The sequence below is a fragment of the Saccostrea cucullata genome, unplaced genomic scaffold (genome assembly GCF_032062105.1).
Source record: "Saccostrea cucullata isolate Sc308-1 unplaced genomic scaffold, CSIRO_AGI_Scuc_v1 ctg604, whole genome shotgun sequence".
In the NCBI taxonomy this organism is placed as follows: Eukaryota; Metazoa; Mollusca; class Bivalvia; order Ostreida; family Ostreidae; genus Saccostrea; species Saccostrea cuccullata.
In genome coordinates, this window is record NW_026928921.1 from 280,216 (window position 1) to 302,259 (window position 22,044).

The 22,044-nt window shown below is 34.2% G+C and overlaps 1 protein-coding gene across 4 annotated transcripts; it reads left to right on the forward strand.

Moving 5' to 3' along the window:
• Window positions 1-28: 28 nt before the first annotated feature.
• LOC134279235 (glycogen phosphorylase, muscle form-like) lies at window positions 29-20,576 on the forward strand. 4 transcript variants are annotated; one of them, XM_062761586.1, is made up of 16 exons: window positions 29-274; window positions 4,308-4,409; window positions 4,742-4,924; window positions 5,154-5,285; window positions 7,336-7,447; window positions 8,438-8,520; window positions 9,623-9,766; window positions 10,925-10,966; window positions 12,407-12,646; window positions 13,415-13,578; window positions 13,740-13,956; window positions 14,198-14,404; window positions 14,960-15,309; window positions 16,716-16,850; window positions 18,997-19,063; window positions 19,236-20,576. In XM_062761586.1, the coding sequence occupies exons 1-16, from the start codon at window positions 29-31 to the stop codon at window positions 19,416-19,418; spliced, it is 2,607 nt and encodes an 868-aa protein (XP_062617570.1). In that variant the 3' UTR covers window positions 19,419-20,576. The 4 variants fall into 4 exon arrangements, with proteins under 4 accessions (XP_062617570.1, XP_062617571.1, XP_062617572.1 ...); XM_062761587.1 differs by lacking the exon at window positions 16,716-16,850 and adding an exon at window positions 16,876-17,010; XM_062761588.1 differs by lacking the exon at window positions 10,925-10,966 and having other exon boundaries at window positions 19,236-20,575.
• Window positions 20,577-22,044: the final 1,468 nt, after the last annotated feature.

Below are 22,044 nucleotides of genomic sequence, written 5' to 3' on the forward strand. Positions count from 1 at the left end.
AGCAAAAGGGGTTCATTACCGTTCTGCCATGGCCTCTGCACCACAATCAGACCACGAGAAGCGCAAACAGATTAGCATTCGTGGAATAGCACCTGTGGAGAATGTTGTCGAATTCAAGAAGGCATTTAATCGCCATTTGCACTACACAATCGTGAAAGATAGAAATGTGGCCACACCACGCGACTACTACCTTTCGCTGGCACACACTGTCAGGGATTATTTGGTTGGACGTTGGATCCGCACCCAGCAACATTACTATGAGAAGGACCCTAAGGTAAGTTATCTTATATGTTGCAGACAAGTGCAACACCACGCACCTGCTCAGTGCTGGCATGTGCAGCAAGCAGAGGGGGGTGGGGGGAGGGTGTCATGTATGAAAATTATTCATCATTCCATGAAATAAAGTCAATTTTACTGATAAAGTACAACAGAAGAAGTATGAAAGCTTGAATTCCAATCAGTATGAACTTCCGTGGTTTGAAAATAGCTTTGTGCCGATGCTGATACATGTAATTGAATTAATTCAATTAATTGTAATGAGCCAGTCCTGATGGTTTTCTTCACTGATTACCTCATTTGGTAGAGCAACTGTCTAGAAATCAGAGGGCCTGGGTTCAAATCCTGTGCTGGTCTGTTCAGTTACTGTTTGTTATATTAATTTTGGTGCTGTACGTGCCTGGAAGTGACAAGTGGAAGATCGGCCATGGGTGGTATTTTCCAGTTCATGGAATGATGGATGGTCAGAGTATAGATCGAATCTCAAATTCTGTCCTTTTTCTTCTTTCTTGTTACATTTATTAATATCATTTAAATTCTGATATTTACTGAAAAAAGAGTTTTTATATAAGCTGTAGCTTAGTAAAGTATAATCATATATTCTGTCCTTTTTCTTCTTTCTTGTTAAATTTATTAATATCAAAAAAGAACATCTGGTCTCTTCTTTGACTGGAAATGATCTTATTACAAAATCAAGGGCCACAATTCCAATTTATATTTAGTTTGGTTTCATATTTTGTATTTTAATAGGAAATTTTTAGAGGCAAGCGGGTTCATTCTCAAGTCATATTTAGATAGGGATTGCATGTATGAATGATCTATCAATATCAAGGGATGCTTACTACCAGTTAGGCTGCTGATACTGGGCCATATTAGACCCTTTCTGTTCCAAACTTATATACTGTATACAGGGTTATTTTCGCCCTGTGTTATTTTTGCCCTTTCACACTTGAGAACAATTTTGTCCTGTTTTAAATTCGCCCAGTCATAAATTATACTGTATTATTCTTTGAAATTGTCCCATTTTAAATTCACCAAAAAAGGATAGGGTGAAAGGGGCAAAAATAAAACAGTGGTGAAAATTTCCTGTATACAGTATTACAGTGTTACATTTAGGTGAACCTTTGCTTCAGATGTTAAGCTTCCTAATGTGTAATTTTAAACAAAAAACTTTGTTTAATGATGAAACTATGTGTGCATGAAATATGGAGATAACAAACATTAAGTTCAAACGTTGATTGAAACAATGGAGATGGGAAGTAGAGCAAGCACGGCCCTCTTAAAACATTAGACTGAGGGACAATCTTAAACGTCAAGAGAATTCAGTATTACATGTATCAAAACAATAGAGAGATACCGTAATGGTATGTTATATAATACAGTGCATACATTAAAAAAAAATATATTAAATTGTAAATTAAGTATTGCTTTAAAAACAGAGGGCTAGGCTTAGATTTTTATTCTGTCTATGCTCAAGCACACTGATGTAGTGAAAGCTTTCATTTTCCTCAGAAGTGGATGATATGCCACCCATGTAAGGATTTTATACTTAATATTCATAGAGAATTCATCCACATTGCCATAATCCAGACTTATTTATCTGTAGGAGATCTGTAAGAAAAAAAAGAAATAAAGGATTATGGGTAATTATGGGTAATGCATCCAGGAATTGCTTTATTTGGAGTGAATCAGTGGAATCAATTGGTGATTGAAATCAGAAAAGGAAGGATATTGTTGTACTTGACAGAGCCAAGGAAGCTAGTCACAAAACAGCCCACATCAATATTGTCCCCTCATACTAGAGATAGGAAACTGTAAAGAAAATGTTCACATCTTAAAATTCTACAGACGTGAAATGTCACAGGAACTGGGGAGTTCCCATTATTTATATTGATTTATTGACGTAAAAGTTATGATTTGGAAATTGCTTGACAAAAAATCAGAGTTGAGATTGAAACATCTATTCTTACAAAATTGCATATATTTTGACTTAATCAGCTTGCTTTTGCAAATTATTTGAAGGCTTTGCCATATTTGTGCATTCATAAGACAGAACATTTTAATGATTAAATGTCAATATGTCCATTATAGACCTGTGCAAAGCATTTAATTTCAGTTTAAAGAAAAAAGTGTTGATTTTCCCAATAGTAATAGACTTTGTTTTTTTCTGCTCATCTTGCACTCAAAAACATACCAGATTTCAAATGTAAACACTTAATGCAATAACCTACTGGTATAAACCTTTGGTATAAAGTTTCTTTTGAACTTTAACAGAAAATAAATTTTATGCTTATACTTGCAGGAAATTCAGGTATTTTAAATCTCATGTTGTAATGAAATGTGAACATGTCCATAAATAAATGTTATCAAATTCCTGTTGCTCAAATTTATAAAAATCAGTTAGTTTACTGCTTTCCCTAACACTGCCAATTTTTCATGCTAGTGTAAATGAAACAAATTTGATCAGGATCAGATACACCATCAGTCATTCTATATAGAAGTTATGATGTTAAACATGTTAAATGTTTTTTTGGGGGGGTGGGGTGGGGTGGGGATACAAGACACACACTAATACCAGACAAAAACTAGATAAATTGTCATAAACATAGTTTTCTTATCCTATTATATGTTGCTCTCAATTTGCTTTCCAGGAAAACCAGTCAAGGAAATGTTTTTTTCTTGCATTTGTGTCCCATTGATTCAATTGACACATATTTAAAAAGAAAAAGCTAAGATAATCTGGAATTTTTTATACAGCTTATTATCAGTTAGTTAAGTACATGTACTTTCAGATTATTATATAATTTCAAGTGCTTTCTACTTGGTATTTGTAACTATCTGCAGATACTTGTAAATCTTTTATTGGATGTGTATGATAGCACATGATGAAAAAAAATATATGGATGCTATACCAGTATAAGCCCACACTTTACATCAAAGTAATATAAAAAGGTTTTTTGTCTGCCCACTATTGACTTAGACAGTCAAACATTATCTGTAACACATCAACAGTAAAACAAAGATATCTGATGATTTGAGATATTGAAAGTGAGATGAATAAAGGAATCACTGTCTAGTTAGTGTAGTATGCCAGGGCATCAACGATAGTGGGAAACATGGGATAATTTGCATAACGGGCGAAGCCCTCTGACGTCAAACACATAGGCAGCCGCACAAGATTTACATGCATATTTGGCCTTCTTAGCATCAGACACAGTGACAGATGCGCACAAGATTTGCATGCATATTAGGCCTCCTTAGCTCCTGACCTATCGACCTGCCTAATTTACATTCCGGCAGAATTATCAAGAAATAAACTCCAGAAATAAACTCCGACAACTTTCAATGAGATATAGAGAAAAAAATTAGAAATGGAAATATTAAAGAAAAAATGGAGGTGACTTCAACCAACTCACTATGACATGCCCATGTCATAATGATGTTCAAGTCACTGAAGATATTTGTAGTCTTTTACTTCATACATGTATTGGTAGTGTGCTTTTACAAAGCTGCAAGAAAATAATCTGATAGCAGAAGGAAAATGGTTGCCAGCATGGCAAAGTGGTTAGTGTCTGCTCCAGAATCTCAGAGTAAGGAGCTCATTCTTGCGTTGTGGGTTAGAATCCACTGTGGGACTTGGAGAACAGTCCTTCGGAAATCTTGTAAACTGAGGCTTTGTGCTGCAGCAGGTGTTGGCTTGAAAAAGATCCCTCACTGCTCAATGGCTTTGAGTGCCATGTATTGGTTTAAATTTGCAGCCTTCCACAATCAAGTGTGTTCAAAGGAGCAATGCCCTATTTAAGGGGATAAGACAATGCATGTAGTGTACATTTAAGTTTGTTCAAATTATGACCTCTTGGAATAGGGTGGGGCCACAATGGGGGATCAAAGTTTTACATGGATGATATAAGAAAAATCTGCCAATGAAGAAAATTGGGATTACATTGACAAAGTCCATGGGCAATATAGCCTCTTGGCCTCTTGTTTTCATTATGTTTTCCTTATTAACAATAAAATATTTATAATTTCAGAGGGTGTACTACCTGTCCCTGGAGTTTTACATGGGAAGGACCCTATCTAACACCATGGTGAATCTGGGCATTCAGAGTGCCTGTGATGAGGCCCTCTATCAGGTAAATAGCCATGTATTACTAGCTCAGTGGAGCTTTCTGACAATCATTATCATTTGGCATATATAGATTTAGAAGGAATTATTCAATAGTTTATGTAGATTTTATCAGATCCTCAGAAATTTCATTGTTGTGGAAAAAGGAAGTTAAGACACATAAATTTTATTTTTTGTTCAGAACTGGATGTTTTATCATTGTTTTTTTTCACTTATACAAGTGTAATAAAAATCTTTGACAATGTGTTCCTTGACCTTGATCTCTTGCTGACTTGGTAGAATGGCATTGACTTTTTTGGCGGAGGTGTGCTAGCCTTGACCTTTTGTTTCATTTGACAGATTGGCCTTGACATTGAGGAGTTGGAGGAGATAGAAGAGGATGCTGGTCTAGGAAATGGTGGACTTGGCCGTCTGGCCGCATGCTTTTTGGACTCCATGGCCACTTTGGGTCTGGCAGCTTATGGTTATGGTATCAGATATGACTACGGAATTTTTGCTCAGAGGATTGAAAATGGTTGGCAGGTAGATTTGAAAAAAAAAAAAGAAACACATCTGTTACAAAACATAGTAAAATCTGTTTCAGCATTACTGTAGAATTGTTGTTTTATTTTTTGTCTCGCACAACCCATTTCTGTCCCATTAACACATATTTATAATTACCGTACTTCTTATGTTGCCCCATTTTTGGGAGCTTGTAGTCAAGTTAAACATTTACTCTGAGTATAGTACACTGATGCCTGAACTTCGACAGGTGGAGGAGCCTGATGAGTGGCTAAGATACGGAAATCCTTGGGAGAAGTCCAGGCCTGAGTATGTTTTACCAATCAACTTCTACGGCCGAACTGAAAATACTGACTCAGGGGTCAAGTGGGTGGACACACAGGTCAGTCTATGTTTCTGAAATTTTCAGGTAAATGTGTGAAGAATACAAGTGAAATAGTTATTTGCATGGATAGAAAGTTGAGAGAGTTTGTACTTGGCTTGGAGAGAAATTCGAATTGAAGAAAAATCAAGGAGAAATTAATTGTTCTAGAGATCAAGGTGCAAATTGCTCTGACAAACTGTGCAATATCAGTTCTAAAAAAAGAGATTTGTACTGGTACGTGGAATTCAGCCAAGAACAGAAATTGGATCAGTATGTACTGTAATCAACTAACTGCAAATTATAAAATTATATAATAAATTACACAGATAATGAAGATACAGAACAGACCTGGCTACCCTTCCGCTTTTGGCATATTTTTGCTGCTTTTTATTAATTACTGTAAAACAGAAATATTTGTTTGGAGTTTAATTTTGTTTATTTTGTTGTTAACAATTCTCAATGAAGTTAAATCCTACACAAAATTTTTAATAAGGCTCCATATAGAATAGGGTTACCTCTAATGCTTTGACTTCTCAACAATGACTGAGCTGATTTCAACTAAACTTGCCAAAAAAAGCATTCTTGGATAAGTGAGATACAAGTTAGCTCAAAGTGTGGCCAATCTCCTTATCAAGGGAATATAAGGAATGTGGAGAAAAAAAGGAAAATTTCAATTTCTTCTCAAGAAACCTGACCAGACAAGACAAAACTTATGTAAAAGCAGATTTTAAAAATCTTATCTTCCTTAATTAGTGTTTGTGTTTGGGTGTTCTGTTGCTTTATCTCATACCTAACTAGTGCTAATTGTAACGGGAACCGTTACAGATGTTCCCCAAACGCTCCCCAACTCCCTTTTGGTGCCATATTCCCTGTAAGCCTTATAAAATAAGACAACATCTGTGCATTTTTGACTTTAAAAACGTTTTCCATGAAGGATACCAATTATATTCAAATTTTAACACTGCACGCGTGTGCATGTGAATGCACGGGTGCAATGATCATATCATCTTGTCTACACTTTCTATATATTTAAATATACTATATATTAAAGCATCTAGTCCAAAAGTATTAAAAAACACTCATTAAAGTGTAGTTTTAGTTTCACTCGTTCCAAATGCACGCACGTGCGTGCACGTGCATGATGACCATACCTTCTTGTAGGAGGGCCTTATATCTATCTAGATTCTAAATCCCATCCTGTTTGGTTAAAAAACAAGGGAGTTATAACCATTTAAAGTTTCAGCCAATCAAATTGCAGCATACGTCCACGCGCATGATTTCTTGAACTTTTTTGTACATCATATTGTAGGATATTCTAATGCATGACTATGTTTTAAATTTCAAAGCATTTCGTCAAAAAACAAAGGAGATATAGCCATTGAAAGTTTCAGCCAATCAGATTAAAGCGCACGTGCATGCGCGTGTTTCATGAAAATTTGTATATATCAAATTGTAGCATATCCTAAGGCATGACTATATTCAAAATTTCAAAGCATTTCGTCTAAAAACTTAAGAGATATTGAGATTTTTGTTTCAGGCAATCAGAGCGAAGCGCACGTGCATGCGCGCGAGTTCTTGCTGATTTGACATTGTCATATTATCTACACTATCAATATATCCTTATATAATGAGTTTCAAAACATTTCATTAAAAAATGTAAAAGTTGTGACTATTTTAAGTATATCTGTCATTTCACTCATTTCACGCGCCCGCACGTGCATGCGTATGCGCGCAAAATGACCTTTGTTCCGCACACCTACACTACACACCTATTAACCCTAAAAAGGTTTTAGCTCAGTTGGGTGAACAGTTTCTCAGAACACTTCCGGACAAAAAAGTACCGGAGAACAAATAAGAAAAAAAATAATAATAAGAAGAAGAAACCGAGTAAAAACAATATGTTCCCAAACTCCGTTTGGGGAACATAATTATGAGAAAGACAAACAGAGATTATCAGATAGGTAATTTATTTTCAAATTTATTTGTTATAGCTCATACTTAATTATATGAGAAACAAACAGAGACACTACGGTAATTTATTTATAAATTTATTTGTTTTCTTCTGCAGGTTGTGTTTGCTATGCCCTACGACACCCCTATACCTGGCTATGGCAATAATACTGTCAATACCATGCGCCTGTGGTCAGCAAAGGCCCCTAACAGCTTTCATCTCCATTTCTGTAAGTCACTAACTCAATCAGGAAGTTAAGTTTGGTTAAACAGGAAGTATGTATCAGCTAAAGTTTAGATGTCAGGATGTGTTAAAGATCTGACATGTCATCGCGGTGTATTCTCTAATGAGGTCTGTTGGTTAGATCGTGTGATTAATCGGAAACAACTTGTTTGTAAACACAATACTGTTACAAGTGCTTATTTTTTTAAAAAATGCTTACAGCTATTTAAAAAAACAAAAATGAGTCAATCAAATAAAAGTGATGTTTATCCAAGGAACAATGTCACAATGAAAGGAGACATTATTTACTTTGAACCCTTTTCCTACCTCCTTTTAAAATTTGATTTTTGAACAAAAACCTACTGAGATTGAAATTTTTATTAGATTTGAAAAATCATCAATTCAAGCACACACACAACACCTCAGACAGTCAATCTTTGTTTTTTGTTTGAGTTTTTTTTTCTCATTTTCAAGTTAGCTTTATGTGATAAAATGTAACACGAAAAAGAAATTCGGCCCTGAGTGACGAGTATAGAACAAAATTTGCAGCTCTCCACCGGCAAGTGGTGGCATCTCCATATGAGTGAAAAATTCTCGAGAGGGATGTTAAACAATATACAATCAATCAAAAAAAGTTTTTTAATTTGTATAACTCAGATTTCAAATGTGTAACATTTAAAAGACATTATGAAAAGATCACATGATTGAATCAGCAAGATAGTAGATCAACTTTAATGTCCTAAGTCAATGTGCAAAGTATAAGCCATCTGTATGAGTTTCCTTTTTTGAATTGACATTAACCTTTGATGTGTGCACACATATTTTTTTTTATACGACTGCAAAAATTGAATCAACATTGCTGGTTGCAGGTTGGAGTCATTGCAGATCTTTATATCAGACACTTATGCTAAACATTTGAGAAGGAATCTGTTTATTACGTGTAATAAGTGTATATTAAATGAAAATTGTTTTTTAATCAATTCATTTGTAATTTCAGTTAACAATGGTGAATACATTAATGCTGTGTGTGATAGAAACCGGGCCGAAAATATCTCTAAAGTGCTCTACCCTAATGACAATGTAGGTATCTTTATGTAGACTTAATAAAAAATATTCAGGTGGGATTAATTTATATACAATAACATACTGTTGGTTTTTTTTTTTTTTTACCAAATATTACTCTATTCAGAAATGCAAACGTTTAATCTTGCTTATGTAAATTAACAATATTTTGTCTCAGAGAAGTTAAGTATCATGAAACATGAGCAATTTTAAGTATTTAAAAGTTCTGCATACACTAAGGCCATATAAAATTGAAATCTTGGTTCTCAGGCCCGCGCGCATCCGTTTTGAGGTAGCCGCATTACCGATTTTATTGTATTTTTGATAAAATAAAAAGTTGCTATTGCGGAGACCAATCCGGGAGAAAAAAAATTCCGACCTCATTTGTTTCGTAGTTTAGTATTCAAATATCACTTCCGGTAGCCATTTACAATGAGATTTTGGCTACTTCATTTGAAAATAAATTCGAGGACATTACCTACAATGTTTACACGCTGTTAAGCAATGGATAAAGCAGAAATTTTGACCAGAAATGGAAAGTACATGTATATCTGTGATTAAAAAAATTATCTTTATGTTAAAAAAAATTCGGAAATTAAAATTAAAAAAAATACCTCCCTCATCTTCTTTATTGCCAATAAAATGAAAAATAAAATGCCGCCCTCCCGCATCTGTTTTGGAGAAAATTGGCCTGAGAACCAGGGAATTAAATTTAGATAGCCTAAGAAAGTCTTGATTTGAATAATGCTGTTATAAAATTTTCATAAGATTTGAAGATGGGAGATTCACTTTTATTTGCAGCAAATTTATAAAGACTAAAATTAAATTATGTTATCCCTTTGACATAGTGGATGCAAAGGAAGGGATGGTTATTTTTCTCTGTATTTCATTGTGAATACTTAATAATTAATGGTTATTATATTGCTTCAATGAAATTTATAATAAAATTGCTCTTTGAAAAAAAAACATACAGTAGATTATGTAGTGCAAATCTTATGGAAAAATTTTCCATATAAGGAGGGCCAACTTGTGGATTCGTTTAACTAGCAGTATTATCAATGGACAACCACATGTACCAACAACAAAAGATTTAATATACATCGTCAATTTGATTTGACAGTTCTTTGTGGGAAAAGAGCTTCGACTGAAGCAGGAATACTTCCTCGTGGCAGCCACCCTACAGGACATCATACGCCGCTACAAGTCTTCCAAGTTTGGTAGCCGCGATCCTGTCCGCAGGACCTTCGAGTCCTTCCCTGATAAGGTAATTTTAGCATCACGTGATTCAGCAAATGTATTCAGTAGATATTTAATGTTCTAACAATGTGGTTCCTCAACTGATGCATATCCCCTTCTGTGTTGTACAGGAAAACTTGCTTATAAGGAATTCCTCAAGACCTTAAGATCAAGATCATTTTTACAAGGTCTCTTATCTTTTATAAGGAAGTTCTTATGGTGGTTTAGAATAAATACACTGTATATTTTTTTGTTCAAGAAGGTTTACAGAGTTGGCACCCTCTATAAAATGTAAGACTCATTTATGCAAACTATACGTCATAGAAAAAACAACTCTATAGAAAGGAAATAATTCAATGAAAACAAATTCAAAAAGCACATATCTCCTGAACATGCATACTTACATATATGTAAACAAAGAATTTTTGCTTTAAATTTTAAATAATTAAATTATTGGGAATGCTTTTTTTTTCTTTGTTATATCCCAGAAATGAGTTAGAAATAATGATTTTTCATCAAAGACATTATACATGAAGGGAAATATTGATGACTACCAAGTTCTTTGTAAGCAAGTTTTTCTGTAGTTGATATGATCCTATGTAAACAACTTACAATTCATTTATACAAGTACTAAGTAGTAAATATCTGATACAGTAAAACTCATGCAGTACTAAATATGGATATAGCAAATTTACCGATATAGTGAAGTGGGTATTTGGCCAAAATTCTTGACAATTTCTTATAAAATTTTACAGTTATAATCGAAATAATTTATGGATAAAACAAACAGAATTTGATCTGGTAGAGTGAAAAATTTGTCTTAAGTATTAATATTTGAAGTTCATCAACTTTTCCATGGAGGTACTACTCCATTGTAAGTTTTGTATTTAATGCTTTCCTGTGCTTATTTGGTAGTCCTACTTGCAGGAAAATGTATACTGGTATTATGAATTCTATATACATTTATATATTTTAACAAATTTATTATTAAAAAAAGCGAATTACAGAGATAGCTAAACAAAATCCATAGGACTTAGTTTTTGCTGTTATTGAGTTTTACTGTATATCGATTTACAAAGTATATGGGGGCACCTGCATATCTTCTCTCTAAAATATTCGTAACTGGTAAATGGATTCAAAAACCTTTTTTAAAAAAAAGCACTTGATTTCCTGTTTATGTTCCTAGGAGAATGAGACAAATCATTGTCTGTTGGGATTTGCTGAGAAGGTTGGTCTCCTTGAACTTTCTACTAATAATTTTACTAACTGGGTGGATTCATTAAAGTGACCACTTAATACACCAGTCTTTTTTGTTTTTGTTGTTCTAGCTGAAAACTTTTCACATTTTAGTTCAGACTTTCTCTGAACAATATACAATTTTGACATATGAATTTTACTGTTCATATACATGTATTTCTCTTATGTATTAATTATAAAGTCATCTGAAACACACAATATTGACCTATTGCTATCTGTTTTTATCTGTTGTCATGCATCGTCCATGGTCTTTGATATTGGTATGTCATGCACCATGTGTCAACATTTGAACACTTTCAACCTTCTCTAGAATAGCTGAACAAATTTCAACCAAATTTTGGCATATGTCATTTATGGGTGAAGGGAGTATAAAAATTATGAATTTCATGATCATTTTCTGGGTTACATAATTATGTAGCTGCTCTGGTGGAGGGCAGGCTCTTTTGATATCAGCTTTAAAGTAAAATACATGTGTACTAGCACTGGCTATTACAGGCTAGTCAATAGATTTGTTCATTGATTTGTTACTTAGTACTAGACTGATTTGTTACTGAGTACTAGACTACTATTTTTGCTGATCTTTGATCATAAGAATTTCCCAGTATTTTGGGGTAATCTTCATCTATCAGTTCTTGTTTTATTTTATATTTCTGTGGATCCTTTACAGTCATTTATTATACTCAGGTGACCCTTATGGCCATTGGGCCTTTCATATATATTTTTATGTTATGCTACATCCTGTATATATACAGCTGTATATTATAAAGTATATATATACATTCATTTTCCCCTTTGCATTTCTCCAATAGTAGCATGCTCTTTGTTGACATTTTAAAATACTTCTGTAATTGAATTTCAAGGTTTCTGTTCTTTTTTTTTAAATAAATATTTCTTCCTTGAACTTATGCATTTAAAACTTGAGAAAAAAAAAACCAAAAAAATGCAAAATCTTTATTGTAAATAGGTAATTAAAGCATCATACCCATACTTCAGATGAATTTTATTATTTCAGTCTAAGGATTTGGTAATAAAACACTGTTCCCATGGTTTTATTACTGTAACACTTTTATTTTGACCCTTTAATTGAAAATGAATTAACATTCAGCCTAATTGTTGTTAGTTTCTAAAAGACCAGTATCTCACTTACACATTTTTTTATAACACAGTTTATGGGAATCACTGTGTAATATATTGGCCATTATGCCAACACACAGTTGTGATTTCAAAGTTTAATCTCACATCAATTGTAAAATCAGAAAAATTTAGTCAATGAGATGAATGTTGACTAAAAGATGTGGTACTCCCTTAGACTTTTTAAAATACACATTATGAAATTGAAGAATATTTATATGATGTAAGTTACATCTGTAAACACAAGCTTATTTTACTGATGACAATATGTCTGTTACAGGTAGCCATTCAGCTGAATGACACCCACCCCTCTATGGCTATCCCTGAGCTGATGAGGATCTTTGTGGACATTGAGGGTTTGCCATGGGACAAGGCCTGGGACATCACTGTTAAAACCTTTGCCTACACGAACCACACTGTCCTCCCCGAGGCACTGGAGAGGTGGCCAGTAGCCATGTTAGAGCAGCTCCTCCCCCGACATCTACAGATCATGTACTACATCAACTATAACTTCCTACAGGTAAAATAGCTCCTCCCCCGACATCTACAGATCATGTACTACATCAACTATAACTTCCTACAGGTAAAATAGCTCCTCTCCCCCGACATCTACAGATCATGTACTACATCAACTATAACTTCCTACAGGTAAAATAGCTCCTCCCCCGACATCTACAGATCATGTACTAGATCAACTATAACTTCCTACAGGTAAAATAGCTCCTCTCCCTCGACATCTACAGATCATGTACTACATCAACTATAACTTCCTACAGGTAAAATAGCTCCTCCCCCCGACATCTACAGATCATGTACTACATCAACTATAACTTCCTACAGGTAAATTAGCTCCTCCCCCAACATCTACAGATCATGTACTACATCAACTATAACTTCCTACAGGTAAAATAGCTCCTCTCCCTCGACATGTACAGATCATGTACTGCATCAACTATAACTTCCTACATGTAAAGTAGCTCCTCTCCCAACATCTAAAGATCATGTACTACATTAACTATAACTTTCATCCGCTATGCCTCAAATCTGACTTTTCCTGGTCTTAGGCACAACGACATTCTTGGTAAATTTCATTGATATCTTATTCTTTATAAAAACATCGCCTTTCCAAATGCTATGGATGGCAAATATTTACATACATGTATTAAAGTGTACATGAACTGGAACTTTTTTCTGCATAAATGATATCAGTTTTATTAGCTTTCCATTAGAAAACAAGGTCATGATGTTCAATTACTTCAAATATTAATATTTCTTTTTTATTTTCAAGGAAGTAGCCAAAAAATACCCAGGAGATGAGGGAAAGTTGCGGCGCATGTCAATTGTAGAGGAGGATGGAGAGAAGAAGATTAACATGGCGTATCTAAGTATCATCGGCTCCCACGCTGTCAACGGAGTGGCTGCCTTACACTCAGAAATCATCAAAAGCGATACGTAAGCTCTATCTCTTGTAGTATATTTTAAGACTGAATAGCAGCATCAAACAAAATTCCTTCTAAAAATCTCATACTTTTTGTTAGAACTTTGGATATTCAAGAAGTTAGTAACATGATTTTTGAATAAACCAAATTACCCCTGCTTTGTACTTTCAAAAGGTTCAAGGAGTTTTATGAGATGTTCCCAGAACGCTTCCAAAACAAGACCAATGGGATCACTCCCCGACGCTGGCTGTTGTTATGTAACCCTGGGTTGTCCGACGTCATTGCCGAGAAAATCGGAGAGGAATGGGTTACTGATCTGTACAAACTGCAGAATCTCAAGAAATTTGCTGATGATGAAAATTTCCTTAGAAACATCATCAAAGTCAAACAGGTTTATATCATGTTAGGTTTGGTACTTGAAATATTAAATGCAAATTAATTTTGCAAATCCAGAGCTAAAATTTGTTTAATTGATACAAAGATGTTAAAAGGGAAATTACTTAATTTTTAGCTACTTTTCTTTAATGACATCATCTTTTTCTTTCCTTGAAATTGTATTTGCTGAAGCTATATCACTATGTCAAAAAATCCTTAATCACAGTAATTGAAATCATATCAATGTAATTCAACAGGAGAACAAGATGAAGTTGGCTGAGTACATCCAGGAAAACCACAATGTCAAGGTCAACACATCCTCCATCTTTGACATCCAGGTCAAGAGGATCCACGAGTACAAGAGACAGCTGCTGAACTGCTTCCACATCATTACGCTGTACAACCGCCTCAAGAGGGACCCCAACCAGCCTTTTGTCCCAAGGACTATCATGATAGGAGGAAAGGTACAGTTTTATAGGCTTGTTCATTTGACAGGCCACATGTGATGATGGTGGGTTTATCCTTACCCATTCTTTTATATATTTGTGTTAACTTTTTTTCATGTCTCTGTTACAACTTTAACACTGTTTAGCTTATGACTTCAAGTCTTGTCAGTTCATGTAGTTTTAGGAAGGGATGGGTTGGAAGGTCATGACCCAAAAGTAGGTCATTTTGAAAACTGTGTCCAATTCATTATTTGCACAATGCAAAGTTTCAACACATTGAATGGTGTCACTTATGAGATTCGACAAGATGGTTTTTCAGCTTTTCTGTCTTCTTTACAGGGTCTTTTTAGTGATTTAATTGATACACTGTATTAAGTGAAATGAAGAAATAGCACAGTTTGCTCAGTGTAAACTCTTATTATTGTGAAAAAGATGTTTTATAGGATTGTCATGTTAGATGGAAGAGTTTATAAAGCTTTATAGTAGCTCAGCAATTGTCTTTGTCACAGAATCTTTATTTTTATGTAAAAAATATGGAATGGTCAATCAATTTTGTATGGCAATATTTTGTAGGCAGCTCCTGGCTATCATATTGCGAAACTCATCATCAAGCTGATCAACAGTGTAGCTAGGGTGGTCAACAACGACCCAATCATTGGGGATCGTCTCAAAGTAGTTTTCCTGGAGAACTACCGTGTGTCTCTAGCGGAGAAGATCATACCAGCTGCTGACCTTAGCGAGCAGATCTCCACCGCCGGAACAGAGGCCTCTGGGACAGGAAACATGAAGTTCATGTTGAATGGGGCCCTGACGATCGGTACACTGGACGGTGCTAATGTTGAAATGAGGGAGGAAATGGGGGATGAAAACATTTTCATTTTTGGAATGAAAGTTGAAGAAGTAGAAGAATTAAAGAGAAGTGGGTAAGTCTTTTAAAAAAAAATTTTGGTAAATCATAACCTTCTCTTTAATTTTGAAATCTTAAAGCTCTCTCAGTATACTGTACCAATCGCATCATCTCGGGTCTTTCCGTCAGAGGTCGGAAAAACAACCTCGAATGTATTAACATCACCGGATGTTAAAAATTTATACATTTCCTGTTTATTCAAATATAGGATAGACTGAGTTAGAAGTTGCTTCTATAGTATGTTTTCGGTAATATCATTACATTGAATAAAGTTAAACTCCATATTCCACAGATAAAAGGTCTCCAGTCATTTATTTCAAAGATCGTGAAAAGGGAGGGTTGTAAGGCGTCTACCATATACATTCGAGGTCGTTTTTTCCGCTAGTCGGAAAGGCCCGAGAAGTTGCGATTGTATACTGTACATGCATGTACATAATTTGGCATATTCAAAATTTAGCACAATCAACTGACATGGAGTTGTTGGTGCAATCATGAATTAGCGCCACACATGTTTGTGCCGTATATTGTATTTATGAATGATTTCTGAGCAATATTCATGAATTAGCTCATTATTGTCTGTGCCAAAGCCGCTAAAATATGAAGCCAACTTTTTAAAAATTACTCATACAGTACCTAAGCATAATTACTCGGAAGAGCATTCAAATGTATTCATGCCACAAACTCGTTTTATTAATGCAGCAAACTAGAACACCAGTAAGTGTCAACACATGATGAATGGTTCATCCTTTTTAAGAATAGATTATTACATTCCATTGGTCATTGTCTCTAACCAAAGTTCAGAAACAAACTGGAACTCTGAACAGTATTATTGTTTATTATTTATGCAAATGTCCTCCAGTTCCCCAGTTTCAGTTTTGTCACCTACAATGTATGATATCAGAGTTTTAAGTTGCTTTGGCTGTTGCTATATCTTTTGCACCATAAATGTTGTCAGTTAAACAATAATATCATTTCATCTGTTACAGAACAATGGTGTGCCCACAAAGATATTATTATTTTATGATTTTGAGTTTCCTTAATGTTTAAAGAGAAAAATGGCTCATATTTTTTTTCTTTTTTTTATACTACATATATATATATATATTCAAATTTTGCATATCCTGAGAATTTTTTGGTGCATATACACATGTATATGTACATAGGAAGTTTATTATTCAAATCTTGTGACAAATTTTAAACTTGATTATTTTTTTTTTCAGTCTTATATAATCCTTTTTGTATAAGTTTTCTGAAACTGTTTTCATATTGAAATGATAATGTAAACTAGTTATATATTGTAAATGTGTAAATTGATTGAAGCATTGTACTTTGAACAATAGTTTGATATAAAATTTGAGAGAGGAAAGAAAGCATATTAAATGTAATATACATAAAGAATCATGCCTCATTTTCCATTCCAAGGTACCACCCCCAGGACTACTATGAAGGAAACAAAGACTTGAAGCAGGTGCTTGATCAAATCAAGGGAGGGTTCTTCTCCCCCGAGGAACCGGGACTGTTCACTGATATTTATAATTCCCTAGTGTACAATGACAGGTAATTTGTGTCCTTTCTGTTTCAGTTACAACCCCCGGTTTTATTATGAGACAAACAGAGAACTCCATATGGTGCTCGAGCAGCTGAACTCGGGTTTCTTTACCCCGGACAAACCCAATCAGTTTCGGGATCTGTACAACTTGGTTATGTGGCCAGATAGGTAGTCTGGTGTGATCCTGCATGGTTTTCTGATGATGGCTTGGCCTGCTATGAAATGGCTAGGGCATAGAGTGTTACCCCCATTCCGTCCATCAGTCATTTACATAGTTTTTTTAGACTTTTGTTGTTTTGCTTGTACTTAATGAGCTGCTCTTTTGTTTGGCTCTTTAAATTAATGCAGATTAAGTTCGAATATCATGTCCATTTTCATAAAATTTTAATATATGTTACATTTCAAAAACTTCCACATTTAATGTTAAATGTTTACTGACTTTTCATACCCCACTCACTAAAAGTTGGAGGATATTGAATATCTTCATTCTTCTGCTCCATATTAGTTTCCAGGTCATTTATAAATATGTTCTTTAGCTTTATGACTCCCTGTGAAATATTTAAATGGCTTTTAGATCAACTTTGAAGTAAAAAAGTCAAGGTCAGATATTCATATGGCTCTCAGTAAATTAAGTCTTTGAGGTTTTGCAATGAATTGCTTATAGCTGAAGAAAAACCAAAATCAATTTTACGGTCAGGAGGTGAAAGGTCAAGATGGATTACTTTTTTCTTGGAATCTGCATTTTTTGTTTAATCAAACACCCTCTGATTTTGTCTTGAAGCAGGGACATATATTTTCCTGAATACAAGCTTAATTCACTTACTGCTTGAAGTGGATCATTATATTCATGCAGCTAAAGTAATTTGTGGAAAAAATTTCTGCCCATTGTTATTTTAGCTTCCAGTTACATGTATTTATAACCAGTATGTCAGCAGGGGCATTTTGTCATAGTGACACATTTAGTTAAGCATGGTGTGAGGTCCATTTTGAGAAGTGTCTGTTCAAAATTGCCTGTTGTCTGGTTTATGTGCATTGTGAATTTCAAAAGGGAATACTGGTAGTTCTGGTCTAGAATAAATGAAAAGGGTTCACTGGACTTGTAAATTTGAATTTTTTTCATCAAAATTTATTATAATACAACATATTAATGGTTAAACTTATAAATAAAGTTCATTTCCTTATATGCAAGATAAATTTATAGCCATTTCTGCTCTTGTGAAATATTCCTGTGCTTAACTGCAGGACAAGTTTCTTTCCAAGTCTTTAATAGAAAAGCATAAGTAGGACAGTTTTTTAATGATCTGTGCTTCATAATAAAGTGGTGCAACTTGACCCTTAATCTAGGGAGCCTTTACTCTGTAATTGAGGGTTGATACATTTTCTAAGCTCATTTCATGCAGAAGTATTTTAATAACATGATTAATTCATGGTTTGTGGCAGAATTTATTTTAGTCTGGGAATAGAAATTCTTCCATGAAAAGCAAGAGACTGCTTTTGCTGCAGCTTCATTTTTACCGGCAGATATTTTGCGATAACCATTTTCACAAATACAATATAAAATGGTATTTTATAAAAGGGATATTGTATGCAGAAAGTGTTTTTCCTTTCTTAATTTCGTCTATGTTGGGTTTCATTGCCTGTGTTGGAGTTTTCTTGGTCACAGTATGCTGTCTCATTGGTGGTACATGTACCACATTTTGCTTCTGATGCTTTAGAAGCTTTAAGGATAAATCAATGTACCCAAACCATATTGCTTATTCCATTTAAATGAAAACAATATTTGCTTTATAGTGCATGATGATTTCAATGCATTGTATTAATTAATTCTATTCCCCTTTCCTGAAAAGGGAGGGTCAGAGTATATCAATTTTTTTAAAAATAATATTTTATATAACACTGGTTATTTCCACAATGTGAAAACAATATTTGTTTTTTTTTCAATGTGTGAAAATACATGTCTGTGAAGAAAATAAATACATGTATCAATGAAGACATATTTAACCTTAAACAAATGTAAAATTATGTTTAACTTTATTCTAAAAAGAAGAAAAACAATCCCAATACCAAAAGATAACTATTGTAAGTTGATTTTTGTTTAGTTTTTGTACTAATATCAGATAGAATGGAAGGGTAATCCAAGTATGTATTTTTCAGATTCTGTCTTCTGAAGGATTATGAAGATTACATTAGATGCCAGGACAGAGTCAGTGAAGTATTCAAGGTATGTACATCCATTCCGTAGTAGACTTCAAATAAATCGGGCTTTCTTAAACCTTTTTTAAAATTTTATTTAAACTTATAATAATGGTTATTTAATGCATACTTAATACTACGGTATAAGTCATTTATTCTGGTTTAGTATTCTTACCAATTTATTTTGGCTTTTTCCTCAGAATCCTCTAGAATGGGCAAAGATGTGTGTCCTAAACATAGCCTCCTCAGGAAAATTCTCCAGCGACCGAACAATCTCCGAGTACGCCCGAGACATATGGGGGGTGGAGCCTAACGATATAAAGTTACCTCCCCCTCATGAGGGCCTCGACTCAGTGGACAGCAAACCCCCACAGAAGAAGTGAGATCTCTTGTGATAGCTAACAAACTTGACCGAGTACACTCGTATCTTGTGGCTTTGTTGTAGACTGTATGTACACTTGTAATATTAACTATACTGAGATTCGTAAGATTAGCAATATTAATTGAGAGGACATTAGACTATTTCTAGGTGTATATGATAATGTAGTGATGGTGGAGAATCCGTGTTGGATTGAGTACCTTTTTGAGCTTTTATAAATGTAACATTTAAGTTTGATGCATTGATGTTAATATATAGGAATTAAAATCATTGTTGTGTCATAGAATTTGTTAGGAACAGCATTATCTGCTGCGATTTAATTTCTCAACTCAAGATAATGGAAATTTGAATGAGAAAGCCCTTCAGTCCTATTTATTTTTGTTTACCGGTAAGAAGTAAAGCCAAAAAAAAATTTACTATATAGTATCATTTACCAATCTAGCCTGCTTTGTGTCTGCAGTGGTTTTTGCATTGTTTCACATTTTTTATGGTGAATTGATCAAGAGATTTTTTCCACAACTTTCTACAAATGATGACTAAGTGAAATAAATGTTTGAATGTTTTTTGAACCATTATAGAAGCTGTAAAACATGACAGTATGCATTGTATGTCTTCAAATCTTATAATGCAGGACATTTTCATTCTTTAAGGGTACAAGATTTTTTTCTTTCTAAATTTCAGTTATTTGCATGTTGGGTTCGGGTGGAATGAATAATATACTAGCAGAAACAAGGGAAAGAATTTTACTCATAATCAATTCTGCTCTCTTTTGTTGTTTGAAATTAAATTTTATTACATGGAAATTGTTAACTGATAAATGTGTAGCAAGTTTTGTCACTGATTTTTTTTTTTTTAGAATTTTGTAGTTTATAATAATTATTTTTTTTATGGTGCTAAGCATTCCTCTTCTCTGCAAATCCATGCCATAATCTTTTTGTTCCTTGAAATTTAGGGGAAAAATATGTTTATTAATTATCTGACAGGTAGCATAGTTTCTTATAAAGCTTAATGAATATAGATGTACCTTTTCAATAAGCTTTCTTTAAAACTTGAACAAAGAAGGTGTGTACAACACCGGTAATTCACTTGTTTCTCTAATTTGCCACTTGTTATAACCCCCTGTGTTTGTGTTTCACAATTGTTTTTGTCTTCTGAATCAAATTCAAATGCTTTACAGGCACGTAGCATCGTTTTTGAAAGTGGGGGGGCCAACCTGAGAAAAATTTTTTTACTTACCTAAAAAAAGTTGACAAGCAAAAAAAAAAAAAAAAAACCAAAATTGAAAATTACCCAGACTCGAAACACAGGTACTTGTGGACAGGACCCCCCCCCCCCCCCCCCCCCCCGATATTCAATCCCGGGGCTTATTAGAATTTTTTTTCAAAAATTCTATTTATAACTCTTATTCATCATGTGTACAATATGAAAAAATCGCCAAAACCCCAAAACAATCGTTCCACAAAAAAAAAAAAAATACCCCACTATACATTATAAGGGAGAAAGGTATGCCACTCCGGTTTGTTTACGTTGTACCCCCACTTTATAAACATGTATTTATTTTATTTCAACCTAAAATGTCGATTCACATCGTCTCTACATATATTTCTGTCTTAGTGCATGCTATCGGATTAACTCTGCATCTCGTAAGAATCCCACAATATCTTTAAACAGTTTTCCAGTCAGAAGTTGAAATTTCCCTAGGTAATCGCAACGGAAGTGCATAGAGAATGTTTCACTTATTAGGATAACGTCCGAGAGAGTTTTGGATGACGTAATAATCTCTCTCTGGTTTTATCATACATTCTCTATGCACTTCCGTTGCTTTTACTGAGGGAAATTTCAAACCGGAGTGGCATACCTTTCTCCCTTATAATGTATGGTGGGGTATTTTTTTAGGGTTTTGACGATTTTTTCATATTGTACACATGATGAATAAGAGTAATAAATATAATTTTTGAAAAAATGTCCAATAAGCCCCGGGATTGAATATCGGGGGGGGGGGGGGGGGGGGGGGGGTCCTGTCCACAAGTACCTGTGACTCGAAAATCCTATTTCGGGGGGGGGGGGGGGGGGGGGGGGGGGGTACTGGCCAACTTTTTTTCAAGGCAAAGTTCCTTTCACTTTCAATTTTTTCCTATATTTTCTTGCTATGTATATACTGTGGTAAACAGTGGGGGGGCCAACCATCTTTTCAATAGACATTTCCTATAGTAAAGGTAATGTTTGGGAAAAAAGTGGGGGGGCCAGGCCCCCCCTGATACTACGTGCCTGCTTTAATCTTGATTTTCAATATTTTTTTTGTAATTATTGGATTTTATCTTCGTTTTTTTTTTCCTTTATAAAGCACCAGTTTTTTGGAAGAAAAAAAAAACACAGCTGGTACTTGAGTGATGTTAAAATACTGATGTCTAAGATACAATTCTTGAAGCATGTTTTATTTCTTTTTGAAGAATAGAACTATGTAAGAATTCATCTTTACTTTTTGGAAAGAATCTAGAAGACTTTAAATTACATACATAATATTTTCTTTTATCATTTTATATATTTTTGTTATTTTTTTGCTTTTTAGGATTGTTTTACAATGATGTACATTATCATTCACATTAAAATTTATATAACTCAGATTTGTG